The sequence below is a fragment of the Pezoporus flaviventris genome, unplaced genomic scaffold (assembly GCF_033815535.1).
Source record: "Pezoporus flaviventris isolate CSIRO_AGI_PZ_B2104156 unplaced genomic scaffold, CSIRO_AGI_Pfla_v1 ptg000031l, whole genome shotgun sequence".
NCBI lineage: Eukaryota > Metazoa > Chordata > Aves > Psittaciformes > Psittacidae > Pezoporus > Pezoporus flaviventris.
The window spans coordinates 19,967,258-19,985,327 of record NW_026892579.1 but is presented as its reverse complement, the minus strand read 5'-3'; the positions used below and the strand labels follow the sequence as shown (position 1 = coordinate 19,985,327).

Below are 18,070 nucleotides of genomic sequence, written 5' to 3'. Positions count from 1 at the left end.
CAACATCAAGAGAAAGTGTTCGGCTGTTTTTTCATTATTTTTTTTTGTTTGTTTGTTAGATGTATTTTTTTTTAAAATCACCTTATCAGTAGGCTTCAAAGATGTTCTTAGGAGAAAAGCTCAGTAATGTAAACATCTTTCATGACAGCTCCTTTGTCCTCACATTCAGACTGTTCAGATAAAGATGGTTTCATTATACTTCACAAAGAATAAAGCTTTCTAGGAGAGCTGGATAGTCTCAACAAGGTACTCATTATCTCACATCCTGATCACTGCAACATCTACCTCTCAAACCTTGACCAAGGCAAACTTGTTCTGCTCATGCCTCCCAGACATGGTACAAGAACCAGTACCTGATTTACAGATCAGGTCCCTCTGATTTATCATATATTTATCTATGTAACAGGATATCTTCCCACTCCCTCTCCACTCACTCCTGAAATACAAACTGCACCTTACTTTCAAAGTACTTTACAGATTAATCCCACTACAATAAAAACATCTTTCAGTCAGTACTGGAAGACTGCAGTCAGTATTCAAACATTCCTAACTCTACCATACACATTTTGATTTTCACAGGTGTATCTTCTGTGGGTTTATCTATCCACAAAATTATTTATTTACCTCTTTCAAACCTATCCTTATAGTACAGAAAAAACCTTACATCTATTAAGATGCTGCTATAATGACCAGTAATGTACCATTTTCTCACTATCCGTTTGAGGTCCACATCTTATTCTGAGATTGCAAGTCATGCAACTCCAAGATAGGCAGCCCTTCAACAGTGGAGCAAAGAAAGGAGGCAAGTGATTCATCTTTTAGCGAACGTGAAGAGGACAGATATATATTTAGGATAAATAAGGAAATCTGTATATGTCACTTTTTTTTTCTTTTCCTGAAACAAAGACTTTTATTTACTGTCATCTTTTAAAGAAAAAAAAACAACAAATAAGTCCTATACAACTTTCAGGAAGTTGGTTATGACCAACTTAACAGAAACTCATGGTATATGCAAATATTATTACTGGTAATGTTAAGTGACACATGCAGAGCAAAGAAGGAAAATGAGTATATATAATATCTGTGGTTTAAAAAAAATATTAAAAAGACTCAATCTTAATTATCACATACAAAGACTAAGCTGTGTGCATTCAGATATGTAGGCACAAACACTGTGAATAAGTATCTTTGGCTCGTTGTCAAAACAAACAAGTGGGACAGCTGGTCCATGATGCACCAGTGATTAGACCACTTGTCTAACTTGGCTGTGCACTCACAGCCTCAAGCACCCACATTTTTTACTGTTTAGCTGTTTGCAATCATTAATATTAGCAGTGCTTAACATTACACTTGTCTTCACAAGGCCTCTGAGTCCTAAGACTTAACCAATGACACCAGAACACCTGTGGGTGTGTGTACAGTACCTAGAACCTTACCCTGAACATGAGTAAGGTCTTTCTGATGTTAAACAAACACAAAAAGTATTAATAACTCACTAATAAAAAGGAAGGGATGCCAATCAGAAGCCAGCCCCTATTGCTAATTCAGCCTGCTCCTCTAATCAATACACTGGCAAAAAAGCAACTTAGCTAAGATTAATTGCAATCTGCTAAATAAGGTGATTTTTCTGATAGAAAATAGCCAGCTTGTCCTACACAAGCCAGTAGATTTAAGCATCAGAATATTATGTAACCTAGCTATACAAGGGGAAAACCACAACAATTTTTAATGACTTCTCAATTAGATTATACACAGTGACAATTTGGGGCCTTGTTATGAGACTTTATCATCACAGAGGAAGCATTTCTCAGTGGCTGTGTAAATGCAGTAAAATTTATTTAAAAACAATAGACAGACACCTCAGAATCTGGATGTTCAGAAATCATAGAACTTGGACAATGTATATGTAAAATGGTTTATTTAATTAGATTTCCTACCTCAAAAAAGTGCACCTGTACTGCACAGGGCAGGAATCTATAATCATGTATTTTTTATGTGTCTTTGAATTACTCATACAAACTCCAAAATTACTGCCTATATTTAGTTCACGACCAAAAGAAAACATCCCTTGTTATACCAAGTATATAGTATTGAGATAATTCCAGACCCAAATTCCTTTCCATTTTAAAGTTTGAGGAATTCAGCTGTCACTATTTAAGTATCAAGCTTAACCAAGTTTAACAGCATTAGAACATTAAATATAATAGGCAATTTTATTTTTGTTTGCACTTCACTTTGCAGTGCAATGTAATGACTACATTACTAGTCTCTGCTGACTTAAGACAATATTTGTGAAAGATGCGACACAATTTGATGAACTTCTAGTGATTAAAATAAGAAGCACTGGAGCAAGAATATATATATTATGAAGTAAAAAAATAAGCTTTATTTTCTGAATACAAAACACAGCGTTATTTCTGTGCTACTTGCAGTACATCTGTAGTACCTTCATTACTGTATTAATACAGAAAATTTCTCTATGTATATCTACCTTGATTAAAGTCCAGGGGAAAATTTCTTACTTGAACATATCTTTTCAGAACTACTTCAAGAATTTGAAATTGTTAATTTTCATTAAGCATACAATCATGAACAGCATAAATAATACATTTTAGGAGCTACGATTCATAGGTTAAACTTTTTTTCAGCAGGATAAAGTTTAAAAAAAAAAAAAAAAATCTTACCAGAATGTAGATTTTTCCATTATCCCCTTTCAAGGTGAATCTAAATGTGCTTTTTGCAGAGGACAATTCCACAAGACACTGAGCAACCATACCCTGTATGAACTGAGACCTGTTTAAAAATGAGCCCCTTATTATATGTTTCCATTAACAACTACATGGGCAAAGTCATTCATATAAATACAGTGCAAGTAGATGAGTATCTCCATACTATTGATTCCACTACATCCTACAATCAGTTTTTAATGAGAGATGGGGCTTCTTTGTCTTTCTCTCCCGCAAAACATTTCCCGCAGATAAATTTTTTTAATAGATAGCTCCACATCCTTTATTTTGACCAACATCAAATGTCAAATGCTGAATAAAAGCTTTTCCCTGTTTTCTTTTACACATATGAACATAAAGTTCAGAATGATGCACATATTTCAAATACAATTCACAAAAGAACATATAGTACATGATACAAGACAGCTAGATGATGTTCTATTTCATCTTAGTCTTAACTTCGATCTGAATTACTTGAAAATTCAAAAATCTTACTTCCAAGTAAACAATTCAAACTTTACTTAATTTTACATAATTTAACCTTGCATTTCCATATTTAGTCATGCAAACTATTAAGTTAAAAAAAAATAAGTATTGGATTTTGGCTTATCACCTAGGTAGTGAGACACTGCAACAAATTATACACAATCTCTTTCCTGCATCACACACAAACATAAGCAAACAAAATTTTACATGAGTGACTTCATACTACATTACCTTTACAGTGCTTAATTCTGTGATAATTACATAAAATGTGACAGCACTTTTTTATTATATATAATTATTCAAGAAATTAAAATGTTACTGCATTTCAAGCATCCCTTCTAAAACACTAACTTGAGCAAATTACTTGGGTTTTTTTCAATGTTTATTACCTGGGTTTTGGGCTGAAATTTCCATCAGATGGCTGAATAATCACCTCAGTGACATAATATTTAATGGTATCTAAAACGACAAAGACATTTTTCAAGTACAGTAGAATAACCGACTTGTTGAGAGTAGACTGCAAGTCACTTTATCACTATAGTAATTAAGCTTCTGTTCAGCACTCAATTAAGAGGTGCAGCAGGTAGTCAAATTCTGCTTTGGTTTGGGGGAGGAGAAGCAAACAATAAGAGAAAACATACATTGCCAGAAGAAAACTGCTCTGAGCTAATTACATGATCAGCAATTTATCATTCATATCGATCCTTGTTTAATGATGAGAACAATCATCTTGAAACAAAGCAAGAGCTCAAGCCAAACCTGAAAGATGAATCGAAAGAACTTTCTTAAAGTACCGAGATCAGCACAGCTTGCGTAAGTATTTTAGTACCCTCTGCTGCAGTGAATCACAAGAGACAGTTTTAATAACAGCACACACAGGGGAATAATTTTCTTCTTTGCTCAAAGAGCGGAATAGAACTTCTTTCCAAAAACCGCACTAACTCTACACTAATACTGCACACATTCTGGGTTTCAATGTAATTGTTCCCAAAAAGCTCCACTGTGCCTTTAACACTAAATGGAAGTGTTTGAGTACAGAATTTAATCCCCATCAGTAAAGTCAGGTCAAAGATGATCATATTGCAGCTCTGGGTCTATGCTACAAACAGTCCAACCAGAGGACCATCAGAACAGGTTAAACATACACAGTAATAAACTTCATTCCACTAAGCTTTAGCATGTGAACAACAGTAAAGATTCACCAGTTCCATAAATTTTAAGGGTTGAAGGGACTGTGTTATCTGATCTCCATCCACACACACCATTAAAACTGGATGAAAGCAAGCATTTCAGGAAGACACTTGATCTGTTTTAAATAATCCAAAGTCTTAACAATCCCACCCTTTCTCCAGATAAATACTACACTTTTTTAATTATCCTTTGTTGGGAAATTATATGCTACCTCTGAGTGTAATTTTAGTCTGCTCCATGCTGTCCCTACTTCTCAGAGACAGGAGGAAAAGAAGCCAATTTACTCACCCTAGCTACCCAGGTGTTAACCTGGTAAGGCATTTGTGCTACTGCTGCAAGGGCATTGGGAATGAGGAAGATGTTTGCCTGGTGAGAGACAAAGGGTAGGATTTCCCAAGAATAAAAATCACACAAGTATAGGGGGATAGATTTGGGGAATTTCAAAGGCTGACAGGGGCATTTCAAAGGCAAATCTGGCCTCCACAGCTACACCACTCTAATCCAGTTTTATCTGGCACTGGTATCTGCTCATGAGGAAGCAGCAAAGCATGACAGTCAAGTCTGCTCCATATTCTCGTGACACAAAGAGGGTTCTGCCTAGATTTATACCATATATTTCTGTCTAGTCTTTCTGTCTGTTCTTTGAACTCTAGTAGATTTTCTATAGTACTTAAGAAACATGGATATTTATCTAACTTCAGCCATGCTCGGAGGACCAAATCCTTGCACACCTACACAGTATTTTCCTTTTCCCGTACCCACTGATCATATCAATTACTGGCTGCTACAGTTACCTGAAGGCTAGATTAAGGCATCTATTCTACTAATCACAAAGATCTGTGAAGCTCTTTCCAAATACTGCCTTCCCAAAGTCACAACCTGCTTGGCTGGCTTTCATACATCTTACCTTCAATTTGGTTTTATTAAAGCCTGTACTGTTCAAATCTCTGTTCAGGACAATTGGAACCTTCAGTAACAGACACCCTTCTGTCTTGCATCTCCTCATGACTTATTTCTTAAACAAGCTTGCATTTTCTGAGAAGTTTTTATATTCTCCAGATCTTTGAATTGAGCCAGGCTCATGCTGACTGATGCAGTGGAGTAGAGAATAAAAGAATGAACCCTGCTAGTAACAATCTTAACATTGCTTCTCTCCTGTTAATAACTGCCTTTTAAAAACCACCAGAGACTCATCTTTACACTACCTCAGGTAAACCCTGCTGATTCAATATAATGGCAGCTTTTAAACCAATAATCTCATCATCTCATCACCAAATGATGATGAGAGAACCTATTTCTTTGACAAAGGCTTCCTTCCCGTAAGACCAGGCTGGTTGTCAGCAATCATATCCTTAGCTTCTAGTTCTGTGTTATCAAATTGTGAATTAACCTTTCCATTATTCTGTAGGACTGACAGGTCTCCTTTTTCACTGGAATTCTTAGTAAACTCGAATCATGCATTGAGTCTTCTAAAACTCTGGAATTAGCCCAATGCACCACAGGAAAAAGGATGAGGAAAAACCCCACTGTAACTCACTTTCAAGGTCTAATGGTGGAAGCAACAACCTCATCTGTTCCAGAAGGGAATAAGATAAACACATGAATCAGCGCTACACCTTACTGATAAAACTATTTTCCAGAGTTTTTAACCTCCAGTGCTCAATGGCTGATACAGTCACATCTAGTTTGGTTTTGTACATCCCATACCTGATGATACTGTTTCTCCCAGCATTGTCTTGCAGCGCTTGCAAACTACTCTGGTATTTTCCTTTGATTTCTGTAGGACAAAGAAATGTCATTTAAATGTCACTCAGTTATTCTGAAAAAAAGAATGCATAATTTTACCATACCCTCCAGAGCAGACAGTGAACTTTGTACTTGTTTCTGTTCTCTTTATGTTTACGTGCACACAGATTCGCACTGACTACTTTAGCTTTCTACACTTTGACTTGCTTGCAGGTTTCACACTAGTTTTAAAATCCGGCAATATATGCCGACCACAAAGCACAACCTGTAATAGCTAAAAGGGTAATCTCATAATACTGAGTGACTGGATGATAAAATGACAATGGAAATTTGATCATACAGGCAAAATAATGCACATGAAAAGAAGTATTCTAAAATACATGCATAAAATACAATGCTGCAATGTGACTGGCATCTATTAGTAAAACGTTCTAGCCACTGTGAACAGTTTTACAGGAATACCAGTTCACTGTTCAGCCAAGAGCAGAAAATGTCTACAGAGCATTCTGAATTACTAAGAAACAGCTGAAGAACACATCATAGCATGATATTCCAGAAAGGTGTAGCGCATTCTGTTCTTGAGCAACCCCACTCCCTCAATTCAAGTAAAACCAGAAAAGGTATTGACAAAGAATAATAATCAGAGGTGGAAAACAGTTTTCATTTGTGGCAAGAGAACACACATAATGGGAGAAAGCATGAAAGACAGAAAGCTGAGGGTATCAGTGACATACATAAAATAACAAAAATTTAGGAAAAGCTTAAGAGGAAAGAAACATTTACTCTCATAGGTCATATTATGAAATTATAACCTGGCTTGTATTAAAGTATTTTTCACACAATACATAATACAGTTTGGTACTCACTACAGGAAAGTATTTTTCATATTAAAAGTACACACAAGTTCCAAAAAAGTCTTCAGAAATTCAGGGGAAGCAATGTTCATCAAGGGCTTATTAAAAACAAAGACTGTGGATAACATCTGGTTCAAGAAGTCTCTACACTGGCCAAAACATCATTCAATACTTGCCTTATGCTTATGTATCCAATGCTGCCTACTGAAAAAGACCTCATTTCTGAATGAACCTGTGATCTGCCCTAGTAGATCCACTGTTAATATTTAAATTCAGTATCAGTATAAAGATACAAGTATGAACAACTCCTTCTTTAATCCAAAATCTAATCTCCAGAACTGGATCTATGCTGGTTTATTAACCTGGGTGTAGCACAGTAAGTACAGCTCTGGTCTGGAAACAGTCTGTAAATATAATCACAATGATGCTCCTGGGTTAATAAACCCTTCTGGAGCCAGAAATCCTGAGAATGCAATGAGAAGACATCTAAATTGGATTTTTAAATGTGGTCTTCATATAATCAACGTTATTGTTCATGCAGTATACAGTGCATAAAAATACCTATGTGTAGTCAAACAACTACTGTTTATTGGCTTGGTTTATAAATCCAAACCAGTCATTATCAACTTGAGAAATCATATTGCAGCACGTGCCTACAAGAATAGTATCCAAATTTAGCATAAATTAAACTAGTTGAGAGGAAAAAACTCCAAATTTATCTTTTTCAGTAACCTTTGTAAAATATGATGACAGTTTCCAGGAACTGCACAAAATACACATGCGCTCTCCAGGAAGCATGGTTTCTCTTCACCACTATCATGCTCCTTAGTGTTCAAATTTTAAAATGTATGAGGCTGATGCGCCAGACTGATGTCCAGAACAAACAGTGGTGCTCTGTGGCTTTATTACACCACAAAATTCTTAAAAGAAAACAAACAAACAAACAAAAATAAAAAAAAACTTCATCCCCATCAGCAATCAGCATGAAGTAAATCCAACGGCCCTAGCTATACCAGCTATACTTCTCATCTTACAAAGGTAACTTTTAAGATACATCCATTACACAGGTTTCAGAACATGGGTTGTGGATTTTCAGACTATGCAGATTTCCAAGCACAACCATCCTAATAAAATAAAAAAATAAAAGATAATGCATTGTTAATTTATTTAGTCTAATTCAGGTGCCCTGAAGTACAGGTGGTCTGTGATTAGGCAAGTGATGAAAGCGATTATAGACAAGTGAAACAGACATCCTGGGCCCATTTTTTCAATTTCTGTACGGAAAGGTTTAAGTACTTCCTGCTGCAAGGATAGGGAAGTAGTAAACAAGGGAGATAGAGGAGATACACACACCAGTCTGGACCATTAAGTAGGTTGGTTGTGCTTAGTCTAACAGTCTAACAATCTGGCACTAAAATATAGCCAAATGCCAGATCATATATTGAGAAACAACATGGACAAAAGAGCCTGTGATGATAACATAAAGGAACACTGGAAGGAGTAAAGGAATAGTGGAAGACAGCAAAAGTCAGAAGAATTTAGATGATGGCAGCTAACCAAGCCAGAGTTACTAATGAAATGCTACAAATGAAAGGGCAAATATGATCTCTGACTGCATAAACAACTGAATAGTCGAAATGGATAAATGGAAAAATATAACATCTTCGGAATTAGTAAGACGATTACTGCAAAAATGGATCTATGAAGTATGCTAAAAATTTGGAAAACTGTTTGGAAAGCTGCTACAAAAATAATTTATAGAAAATAGATACACTTAGAGATAAAAATAGATACAGAGTTGTAATTCTTAGTGTGCTTAATTTAATAAGAAGGCATGAAAGAGTCAATATAATTAACCACTGAAACACCTTACGAAAGAATGTGATAAAACTTCCATCATTTGAAGTATTAAATCAATACTGGACATCTTTCTCAAAGCCATAGCTCAGACAGAACTGGTGGATTTAATGCTGGAAATACCTAACAGAGTTCCCTGGTCGGTACTATGCAAATAATAAAATGAACAGAAAGGACCACTCCACGAAAAATGGAAAGCATCCCACATGGAATGTAAACTTACAAAGTCCTGCTTGCTCCTCACAAGCCAGGAATCAAACTAAAAGCCCCAAGGAGAGCCTAACAGCCTCTGTTAAAGCTTCAGAGAGCTGCCTATGTTGGAAGAATAGACCCCTTGTTATGGATATCAGAAACGACATTTGGTTCATATATCCTTTCCCAATTCCTACCTTGCTACTCCTCTCAAACACACACAGTAAAATAACTTGTTTAACTTGCTGAGCATGGATAAGTAGACAGGGCTTTGTGAAAACCAATATTTGAGGCTGGCAAAAGTATTTCACAGTACAAGCATACAGATATAGTACTTCCTTGAAAGCTACAACTTGTATGGGTTTTTTTTCTGACTACAGTCACAGGTGCTAGCTGAGAATTGTGCAGTATGGTACCTAAACCCACCACTAACTCATTGTATCATGCTTCAATGGAAAAAGCAATAGTTTTAGCCTGCCTAATTAAATCAATATATCTATTTGACAACTTGCAGCTGCTGGCAATCTGCAGATGGAGGTAGATCACTAGCCTAGTATTTTCTGTTTCTATTCCTAAGGATCCCTGATATGGTGTCAGGAAAAATATTTTCCCCAAGAGATACTATTAGGATGCTGTGAGACCATGTGACATTTAAAAACTACGTTACACTGGAAGACTAATAGATGTGAAAAATATGTTTGCAATGGACGGATGCTGTCTTGGTCCCACTGGAGGCTGGAAAAGATTGTTTAAGCATCTCTGGTACATTCTTGTTACTATTTTGGTCATAAGCAAACACTTTCCAAAGAACTGCAATGCAATTAAAAAAAGAACTTTCATACTGGGGCAGACTGCAACAGTATTCTCTGAAATGAGAACATTTATGCCAATAGCAATCTATCTTGCCTCTAACTTTCTATTACCCGTATTATGGAAGAATTTTCTGTTTCAGTATGAGAGTTTTTTTCCTTATTAGTCCAGTTTCTGCTGGATCTTACAGTTCTTCTCATTTACATGGCAAACTAGTGATGCTGGAAATAAGCAAACACAAAAATGAAAATTCATTGCTAGTGTGAGATGTAGAAAGAGGGGTTTAACACAAACAAGGAAAGAATTCTCAACTTCAATGCAAGTTTAGGAAGCAAACATGAAAATTCATCACACTAAACTACTATTGTATGCCTCTGACAGAAAATAGCCTCCTCCCTTATTCAAAAGTTCTGCTGTTTTCCTGGTTTGACCCACGTGTCAGTAACATCTTTGTCCCACATCCTTTTATCCCGTTTCTGCCCCAAAACCAACCCTATTCTGGCAAACATTCTGTTTGGTTGATTGAAGAAGAGTGTTGGGCAGACTGCTCCCCTGTCTCTGGGCTGCAATATGAACTCCATGAACCCCGCTTCTTCCTGTCTTTGTTCCCATTGTTCTAAGACCTTTTTTAAGACTACTGAAATGTGAGATAATTAATTTTGGAGATCTCTGGCAGAAAGCATTGTCCTCCTGGAAATTCAGAATCTTCTGCTCAGGCCCCTTCTTAAGGATACTTAGAAAAAATAACTTCAACTGCCACAGAGTTAATCCAAATTAATCTGCTTCTCCCATGCTTATATCCTTTCTGGGTATCAGTTCTTATTTTCCTCCCCACATATTGTGCTTTTCAAAGAACAATGGAACGAGAAACCAAAGACCAAAGCTGCAACACCTGCAGATAGCGACTGTAGGACAGAACTGTTCCCCAAGTTGATGGCTTGCTGGGATGCATTGCACCAGCAACCACTGACCTGTGAGAATTCCAGTGATTTAATGGGGAACAGTACAAATCCCTAATGATAATAAGCAGCAGGCAGGAATCAGAGTCTCTGGTGTTACTTCTCAACAGATTAAAAGTTTCAGGTTGGGAATCTGTACATAGCTAGTAATCAGCTGCAAGAGGCATAAATTGCCAAGGCAGCAACCATTCCCACAACTGCAGAAGGATTTCAGTAATTAGGCATAACACATGGTATTGGAAGAAAAGATGGTATCTACAGGCGCAAACTTTGTCAGCACAAATACAGACAAGCAGAACATTAATAGAAAAGGCTTTACTGAAATGTAGGCTTTGGTGAACTACCTGCATATTCTTGACCTTTTATACAACTGGTAGATTTCCAAGATGAGTAAAGCACTGAATTTTCTTTCTCCGTGGGCTTTGGCCAGCCATTGAAACATCACTATCCCTACGAATTCTTCTTTTCCTGGGCAACAATAAATTTTGGTATTCCTAAGCCAAATGACAGTCTTCTTCCTAGAGGATCAACACTAGGATCTATCCCCCACAGAACATCTCAGAAACATTAACATGAAGAGTTATAATCTGCAGTGGCAAGTCACTTTCACTAGACAGAGCTAGTCAAACAAACTCCATTTTCTTACTATATTCTAAGAGTATAAAATAGCCACATCTGAACTCAAAACTCATTCTGATTTTTCTTTCTAGAGCTAAAAAAAAAGAAAAAAATATTAATAAAAATCATACCTTCCTTTGATCACATTTATGGTTATGCATCCAGTCACAATTTAAGAAGAAGCGGTATTAATCCAGTTTCCTCTTCATTTTTCACTCCACTATCCTTTGACAAATGCTTAACCCATTACAGTTATTATCTCACTAAATGTTGGTGTCCTTCACTTGGGATATATTTTTGGGGAAATATTTGGGTTTAGAACTACATAATTAAATAGTTTCTAATTCAGTTTATAGGAAGACGTTCTTCTTGCATATCTAGGTCAATATCAAGACCATGGTGCATGCTTTAGTAAATGTAAATCATAGCTTAGAATATTTTCTGGTTTCTGTACAAGAGAATGTCAACAACTTCCTAGGACATTCAAAACAGCTCTATAATACATAAAAATTAAATAAACAAATGACAAAAAAAAGTGTTTTACAATGAAAAAAGTCCAAATACATTCACTTAAGAATTATTCAAACAAAATACTTTACCAAGTTGGAGCAACTCTGAGAAGTATGGTGTCCAGTCTCTGAGCAGCACATGGGAGATTCAGGCACATGTGATTCACTCCCTGAATGCATCAGAAAAAAAGTGTCACCAAGAAAACAGTCACCATGCTGAGGGTGCAAAGTGCTTCTGGCAAAGGGGTTGGGGTGACAACACCACTCTTCAACTAAAGCACTCCAGTTTTCACTTGGTAGAGGAAGGACTCTGAGGAATTTCCTAAAAGGGAAGAAGAAAAAATGTATTTCGATATATTACATTATTTTCTAAGACACTAAAAGAGAGCTTAGACTCCTTACAAAAAAGTGGGAAGTACAGCATTTTCTCAAAAGGAAGTGCTTGAACCTCCTTTCAGTCAGAAACACTTTCCTTATATGCTTTTTGAGAAAGCAATGGCTGTATTTTTCCTCCTACGTTTGTGATGAAGCATTTCCCAAGGGGGAATCTCCAATGATTGTAAGGCAGAAATTGGCATAAACTCTCCTGAAATGAGTCACCTTGCAGAAATAAAACAGTTCTAGCCAGTCATGAAAAATATAACAATGGATATTTTTCAATTACAGTTATTATTACTTCTTGTAGAGTTTCCTTGCACCAAATGTTGATATAAAAACTACAGAAACAGACTGCTGCAACACCAAGGGAAAGCACGTCCTCTGAAGCCCCTCAAAGTCAAATACCAGACTTGGAAAAAGCTAAATCCTGACAAAAATACCACAGAATACCTTCATCAAAAAAAAAAAAAAAAAGGATAATACAATCTTAATTTAGATTTAGATTCAAGATTCAACTTTCAGAAGTCACATGCAAAATAAAACTCAAATCCCTTTCTTCTGAGACTGTATAGACCAAAGAAGCTGTTCCAGGCAATACCAGACTTTGCTTTCATTATCAGTTGTACTGGGTTTGCATGGCAAAGTTTTGTTAGCTGAGGGGGGCTACAGGGGTGGCTTCTGTGAGAAGCTGCTGAAAGCTTCCCCAATATCTGATGGAGCCAATGCCAAATGGCTCCAAGACAGATCCACTGCTGGCCAAAGCTGAGCCCATCGGTGAGCGCCTCTGTGGTAACATATTTAAGATGGGGAAAAAACTGCTGTGCAACAGCAGCCTGGAGAGAGGAGTGAGAATATGTGTGAAAAACAGCTCTGCAGACACCAGTGTCAGTGAAGGAGAGTAGAGGTGCTCCAGGCACCAGAGCAGAGATTTCCCTCCAGCCCATGGTGAGGCAGGTTGTTCGCTGCAGCCTATGGAGGTCCATGGTGAAACAGATCTCCACCTGCAGTCCATGGTGTACTCCACACTGGAGCAGGGGGATGTGACCAAAAGAGGCTGTGACCCTGCAGGAAGCCTGTGCTGGAGCAGGCTCCTGGCAGGACCCACATTGAAACAGGTTTGTTGACAGGACTTGCGACCCTGGGGCGGAACCTACACTGGAACAGTCAGCTCTTGAAGGACTGTACCCCACGGAAGGGACCCACATCGGAGCAGTGTGTGAAGAACTGCGGTCTGGGGCAGGACTCACGCTGGAGAAGTTTATGGAGGACTGTTTCCCATAGGAGGGACTCCATGCTGGAGAAGGGGAGGAATGTGAGGAGTCCTCCTTGAGGAGGAATGAGTGGCAGAGACATGTGATGAACTGACTGAACCTGTACCACTGATGGGAAGAGGTTGAGAATCCAGGAATGAAGCCCAGAAGAAGGGAGGGTTGGGGTAAGGTGTTTTTAAGATTTAGGGTTCATTTCTTATTTCCTGCTTTGATTTGATTGATAATTGTCCTGGTTTCAGCTGAGATAGAGTTATTTTTATTCCTAGTACCTGCTGCAGTGCTGCCTTTTGGTTTTAGTCTTGAGAACAGTGCTGATAGCACACCGATGTTTTAGTTGTTGCTAAGTAGCACTTACCCTGATCAAGTTCTTTTCAGTCTCTCATGCTCTGCCAGTGAGAAGGGGCACTCCAATGGGGGTAATGTAAGGGTAATGGAAAAGAATCCAACAGCATAACCTCAGCCTCTGAAGAGCTATCAAATTCATGGAAAGAAATAGACAAAGCCAGGGGATTTTAAGACAGGTATAGAGTCCATTTTCTTGCATCAAGGAAGAAGCACTTACATTTAAGCCATTACTAACATATTTCTCTAATCCAGTCTTTAAAATTATGGCTTCCTCTGCAGTCTCTAACAGTAAAAACAAAAAGCTTTAGAGTACATTTGAGGGTTGGTTTGTTGTTTTTTTCCTTTTAAGCTAAATTCCTCTCACTTCAGCCGAAGACTACTGCCACCTTCTTTGCAACAACTTTTTACGCATTGGAAGTCTTGCATCTTCTCCACAGCCTTATCTAAAATAAATCCCATTTATTTCAATTTCTTCCCAAAGGTAGAATTTTCTAGACATTAGTTTTTTTCTTATTATAGACCCTTTCCTATTAATTCACACTTCAGTTAGTTCCCCCTCAAACAGTTCTGTAACTTCCCCTCAATCACAGGGCCTGTGCTACCACTGTTATATTCACTCTCCCTGGGGAGACCAAACACAAATTTTGTAGGTAAAAGTACTGACTACACTCCTGTCTTCCTTTTGGAAGAGCTGGAACAGAAGGTGCTGGATACACTGGCAGCTCCACTCTTTTGTCTTAATAATTTTTAGTGATACCATTTGAGGGGCTCAAAGGTTTCCTGAAAGGAGAAATACCAAGCAAAGAGCCATGAAAATGCCTTCTTCCTTTTTCCTTTATCAAAAACTCTGACTGCATCACTTTATAGGATGCAGAACCAAAAGATGTAAACTCCATGCATATGAATTTGATGCGCTGAAATTCAGGAAAACACCCACTCAGAGACAAAAATACAAAAGCGCAAAATGTTTTGAAAGCAAATGTTACTGACTAGAAATTAGAAGTTTCATTACTCTACAAATGTATCAAAATAAGACTTATTACTAGACTTTCTGATGAGACATTTCAGAGGAGAAAGTGAGGAAATCCTCACTCAGTTACATTCAAGCCAGCCATAAATCCATATATAGGACAAGAAAGTAACAGGAGTTTACCACATTTTTATTATCATTATGTGTATTAGGAGTGACATACATCATAAAGGCTGCAGGTGCATCTCTAACAGTTCTTATATATTCAGCTGAAGCTGTCAAAATTGTTTATCAGAAGAGCCAGAAAATGCAGTAGCTTTTTATTAAAATTCTCTTTCACTCTGCAGACTTTGTAAGGAAGAGAAGTAAAGCTGAGTTACACAGCTAAGAAGCAGCTCTTGTGTTTCGCAAATTCAGCATCCCTGAACTATGTGAAGGTTGGCTTTGCTTAAGAGATAGAAGGGAACCGTGGTCAACATCCCCATTCTGAGCAACCATTCTACAATTACAGCATGATGACTGAAGGGAATTTATAAGAGACTGAGCAGAACTGAAGAGGATCCCTGAAAGTGTAGAGAAAGAAAGAAGCCCAGGCTCAAGTTTTCTGACTTTTATTCTCTTCAACATACCAAAAATGTCAACTGCTAATAGACTATATGTATTTTTAAATCAATGAAAACTATGAGCATCTGCAATATTTTCAAGCCAAAATGTTACAGCTTTTTGTTTGCACCACAAAACAAGAAGCAATTATGATGACTGCAAAGAGATTCTGTATGAACAAAAAGCATAGCTCTCAAAGCAGAAATTTTACACCTAGGGAAGTCCAGCTACAAAAGTCCAGCTTGTCACTCAAAGACAAGCAGGAAAAGAATCCAGATTTCCCAGGTTCCAGGGCAAAGCATCAACTCCCTTTGTAAGGTGTTTGTACTTTCCAGACAGAATGAAATCAAGAAATAAATGAGTAAATGGTGAAAAACTGTTACAGGTAATTTTGCTTTTAGTCATCCATAGCGCTTCAAAAGTGTTCTCATCTATCAATTTCAAACTAAATACCTTTCAGGTGTCTCTCTAAGTACACAAAATAACATGAATATCAAGCACTATGGCATTTATCACTACAAATACAAGACACTGCAGTACTCACCGGTCTTTTACTATGATGTCACCACACGACTGACAGTAAAAGACATAATTCTTCTGTGGTTTAAGGCTTTCCCTCCAAGTAGAAACCAAATCTGTAGATAGAAGATATACTAGTCTTAAAAACTGTGTAAAACTTTCAGACACTTGTACAAAAAAATCCTGCCAAGTACCTCAAACTAATAAAATCTGAGAATCTAACAAACAAAACAAATGCTGACATTTTAAACACTGCCTTTATTTATTTTCCTGTAGAAGCAAGTACTGAGATTTAGGAAAAACATGCCATCTCCACCTCATGCCCCATACTGCTAAGAGTACATGAATAATTATTTTAAAGGTGCAAATCCTCTCCACAGGGGGAGATGAGGTATTGATATGTTATACTATAAATTAAAATTCAATGCCACCGTTTTTAATGATATTTCTGCTAATCAGTGTCTCTGCAGTATGAGGACACATCACAATATGTAACCCCAAATAGTCAGAGCTTGGAGGGGGGGAGGAGGGGGGAGGGAGGAGGGCATTAACTTAAAATATTCAGGCAGGTAAGATACCAACCACTGTGGGACCACCTGAGGAACAGATAGCAAGCAATACCCTCTGCAGGCCAGCAAAGCAAAAACAGTCTCACAAAAGCCAGCTTAGACAACTTTTCCAAATTAAAAAGGAGCTATAAAAGCCTCCACAAATCATCAAATAACATGAGGTGGAGAAAAGTAAAACTGTAAGCCTAGATCTATATATGATTATGTTTTGAGTTGCCCACTTTCTCAAGCTTAAGAATCAAAGTATATTCTCAGCACTGACATTCAGTATTTAAGATTCAGATTGAAAGCACATACGAAAAGTACTTTAAAAGGTTGAAGAATTTCATGGAAGAGACAACTGGTTTTCCATACTAATACAAAATATTAAAGGTAACTAAGGTTATCCAAGGCATGTATCAATTACCATCTGGTTTGCATACACGTTTTTCATTGGAATGACTTTCAAAGGTAAATTTAAAAAACCTGATCTTCGGTCTTTTGAAACATGCCTCATTAATTAAGACACATTAAATAATTTTTATATAATTAAACTGTCAAAGTATATGCATAATTACTGATTAATGTAAAGATACAACCTTGGCATACCATAAAATCAAAAGAGTATTCCACCATGTTTCTGCTGCTGAAGCCATCATTGCACATCACATACTTTATTGGTAGTATCTACTTCAAAACCACAGAATGACAATTTTGTGTTATTTAATATATCTTTCTGTATCATGACCTATTAAATAAATCTAAACTTATTGAACTTCGATGGTAGAATTAAAACATCAGCTACTATGCAATCACATGCCAGATCTTAATTAGCATCGTGGAAATAAAGAAAGTAACTTTGCCTATGTTACCTGCAACATCAAACTCTGCAAACTAAGGCAGTGAAAACAACCTCCAACACAAAATCACAATCATTTGTGATGAAGTGGCCTGTGACAACCTTAGCACGATAGACTGGATGAATCATGTTACTGCATTTTCAGCTACCAAACACGAAATAGGAGGGAAAGGAAATAATTTTGAAGTAATCTGGGAAAGCACGGGGGAGGAACTGAGAGCAGTTCTCAAACACCTACACAGAACACTTACTCAGCAACTGTTTCCCTTTCATTATGCCACTTTCTGCGATTTTCATTTTTTAAAACTGACAGTCTTACTAAATTGTACCAGTTCCTATTTAAATCTTCAATTCAGAGCTAAAGAGCATTTTAGAAAAAGCAACAGCATGTTCCTTTAAAGGGGCATGCAGTGACAGGACAAGAGGGAATGGTTTAAACTGAAAGAGGGTAGACTTAGATCAGACGTAAGATGTTTTTTATTGTTAGGATGCTGAGGGGCTGGCACAGGTTGCCCGGAGAAGGTGCGGCTGCGCCATCCCAGGCAGCGTCCAAGGGCAGGTTTGGTGCGGCTTTGAGCAACCTGGTCTAGTGGAAGGGGTCCCTGTCCGTGGCAGGGGATTGGAACTAG

General features: G+C 37.4%; 1 protein-coding gene across 7 annotated transcripts in view; it reads right to left on the bottom strand.

Moving 5' to 3' along the window:
* Positions 1 to 18,070, bottom strand: part of UBE3D (ubiquitin protein ligase E3D) — an 89,515-nt gene that overhangs the window by 70,446 nt on the left and 999 nt on the right. For all 7 annotated transcript variants that reach the window (XM_061460404.1, XM_061460410.1, XM_061460407.1 and 4 more), the window contains exons 3-7: positions 16,060 to 16,150; positions 12,039 to 12,270; positions 6,111 to 6,180; positions 3,602 to 3,671; positions 2,685 to 2,793 (exon numbers count right to left, since the gene is read on the bottom strand). In XM_061460404.1, coding sequence (XP_061316388.1) covers positions 2,685 to 2,793; positions 3,602 to 3,671; positions 6,111 to 6,180; positions 12,039 to 12,270; positions 16,060 to 16,150 — 572 coding nt within the window. The remainder of the gene's footprint in view (positions 1 to 2,684; positions 2,794 to 3,601; positions 3,672 to 6,110; positions 6,181 to 12,038; positions 12,271 to 16,059; positions 16,151 to 18,070) is intronic.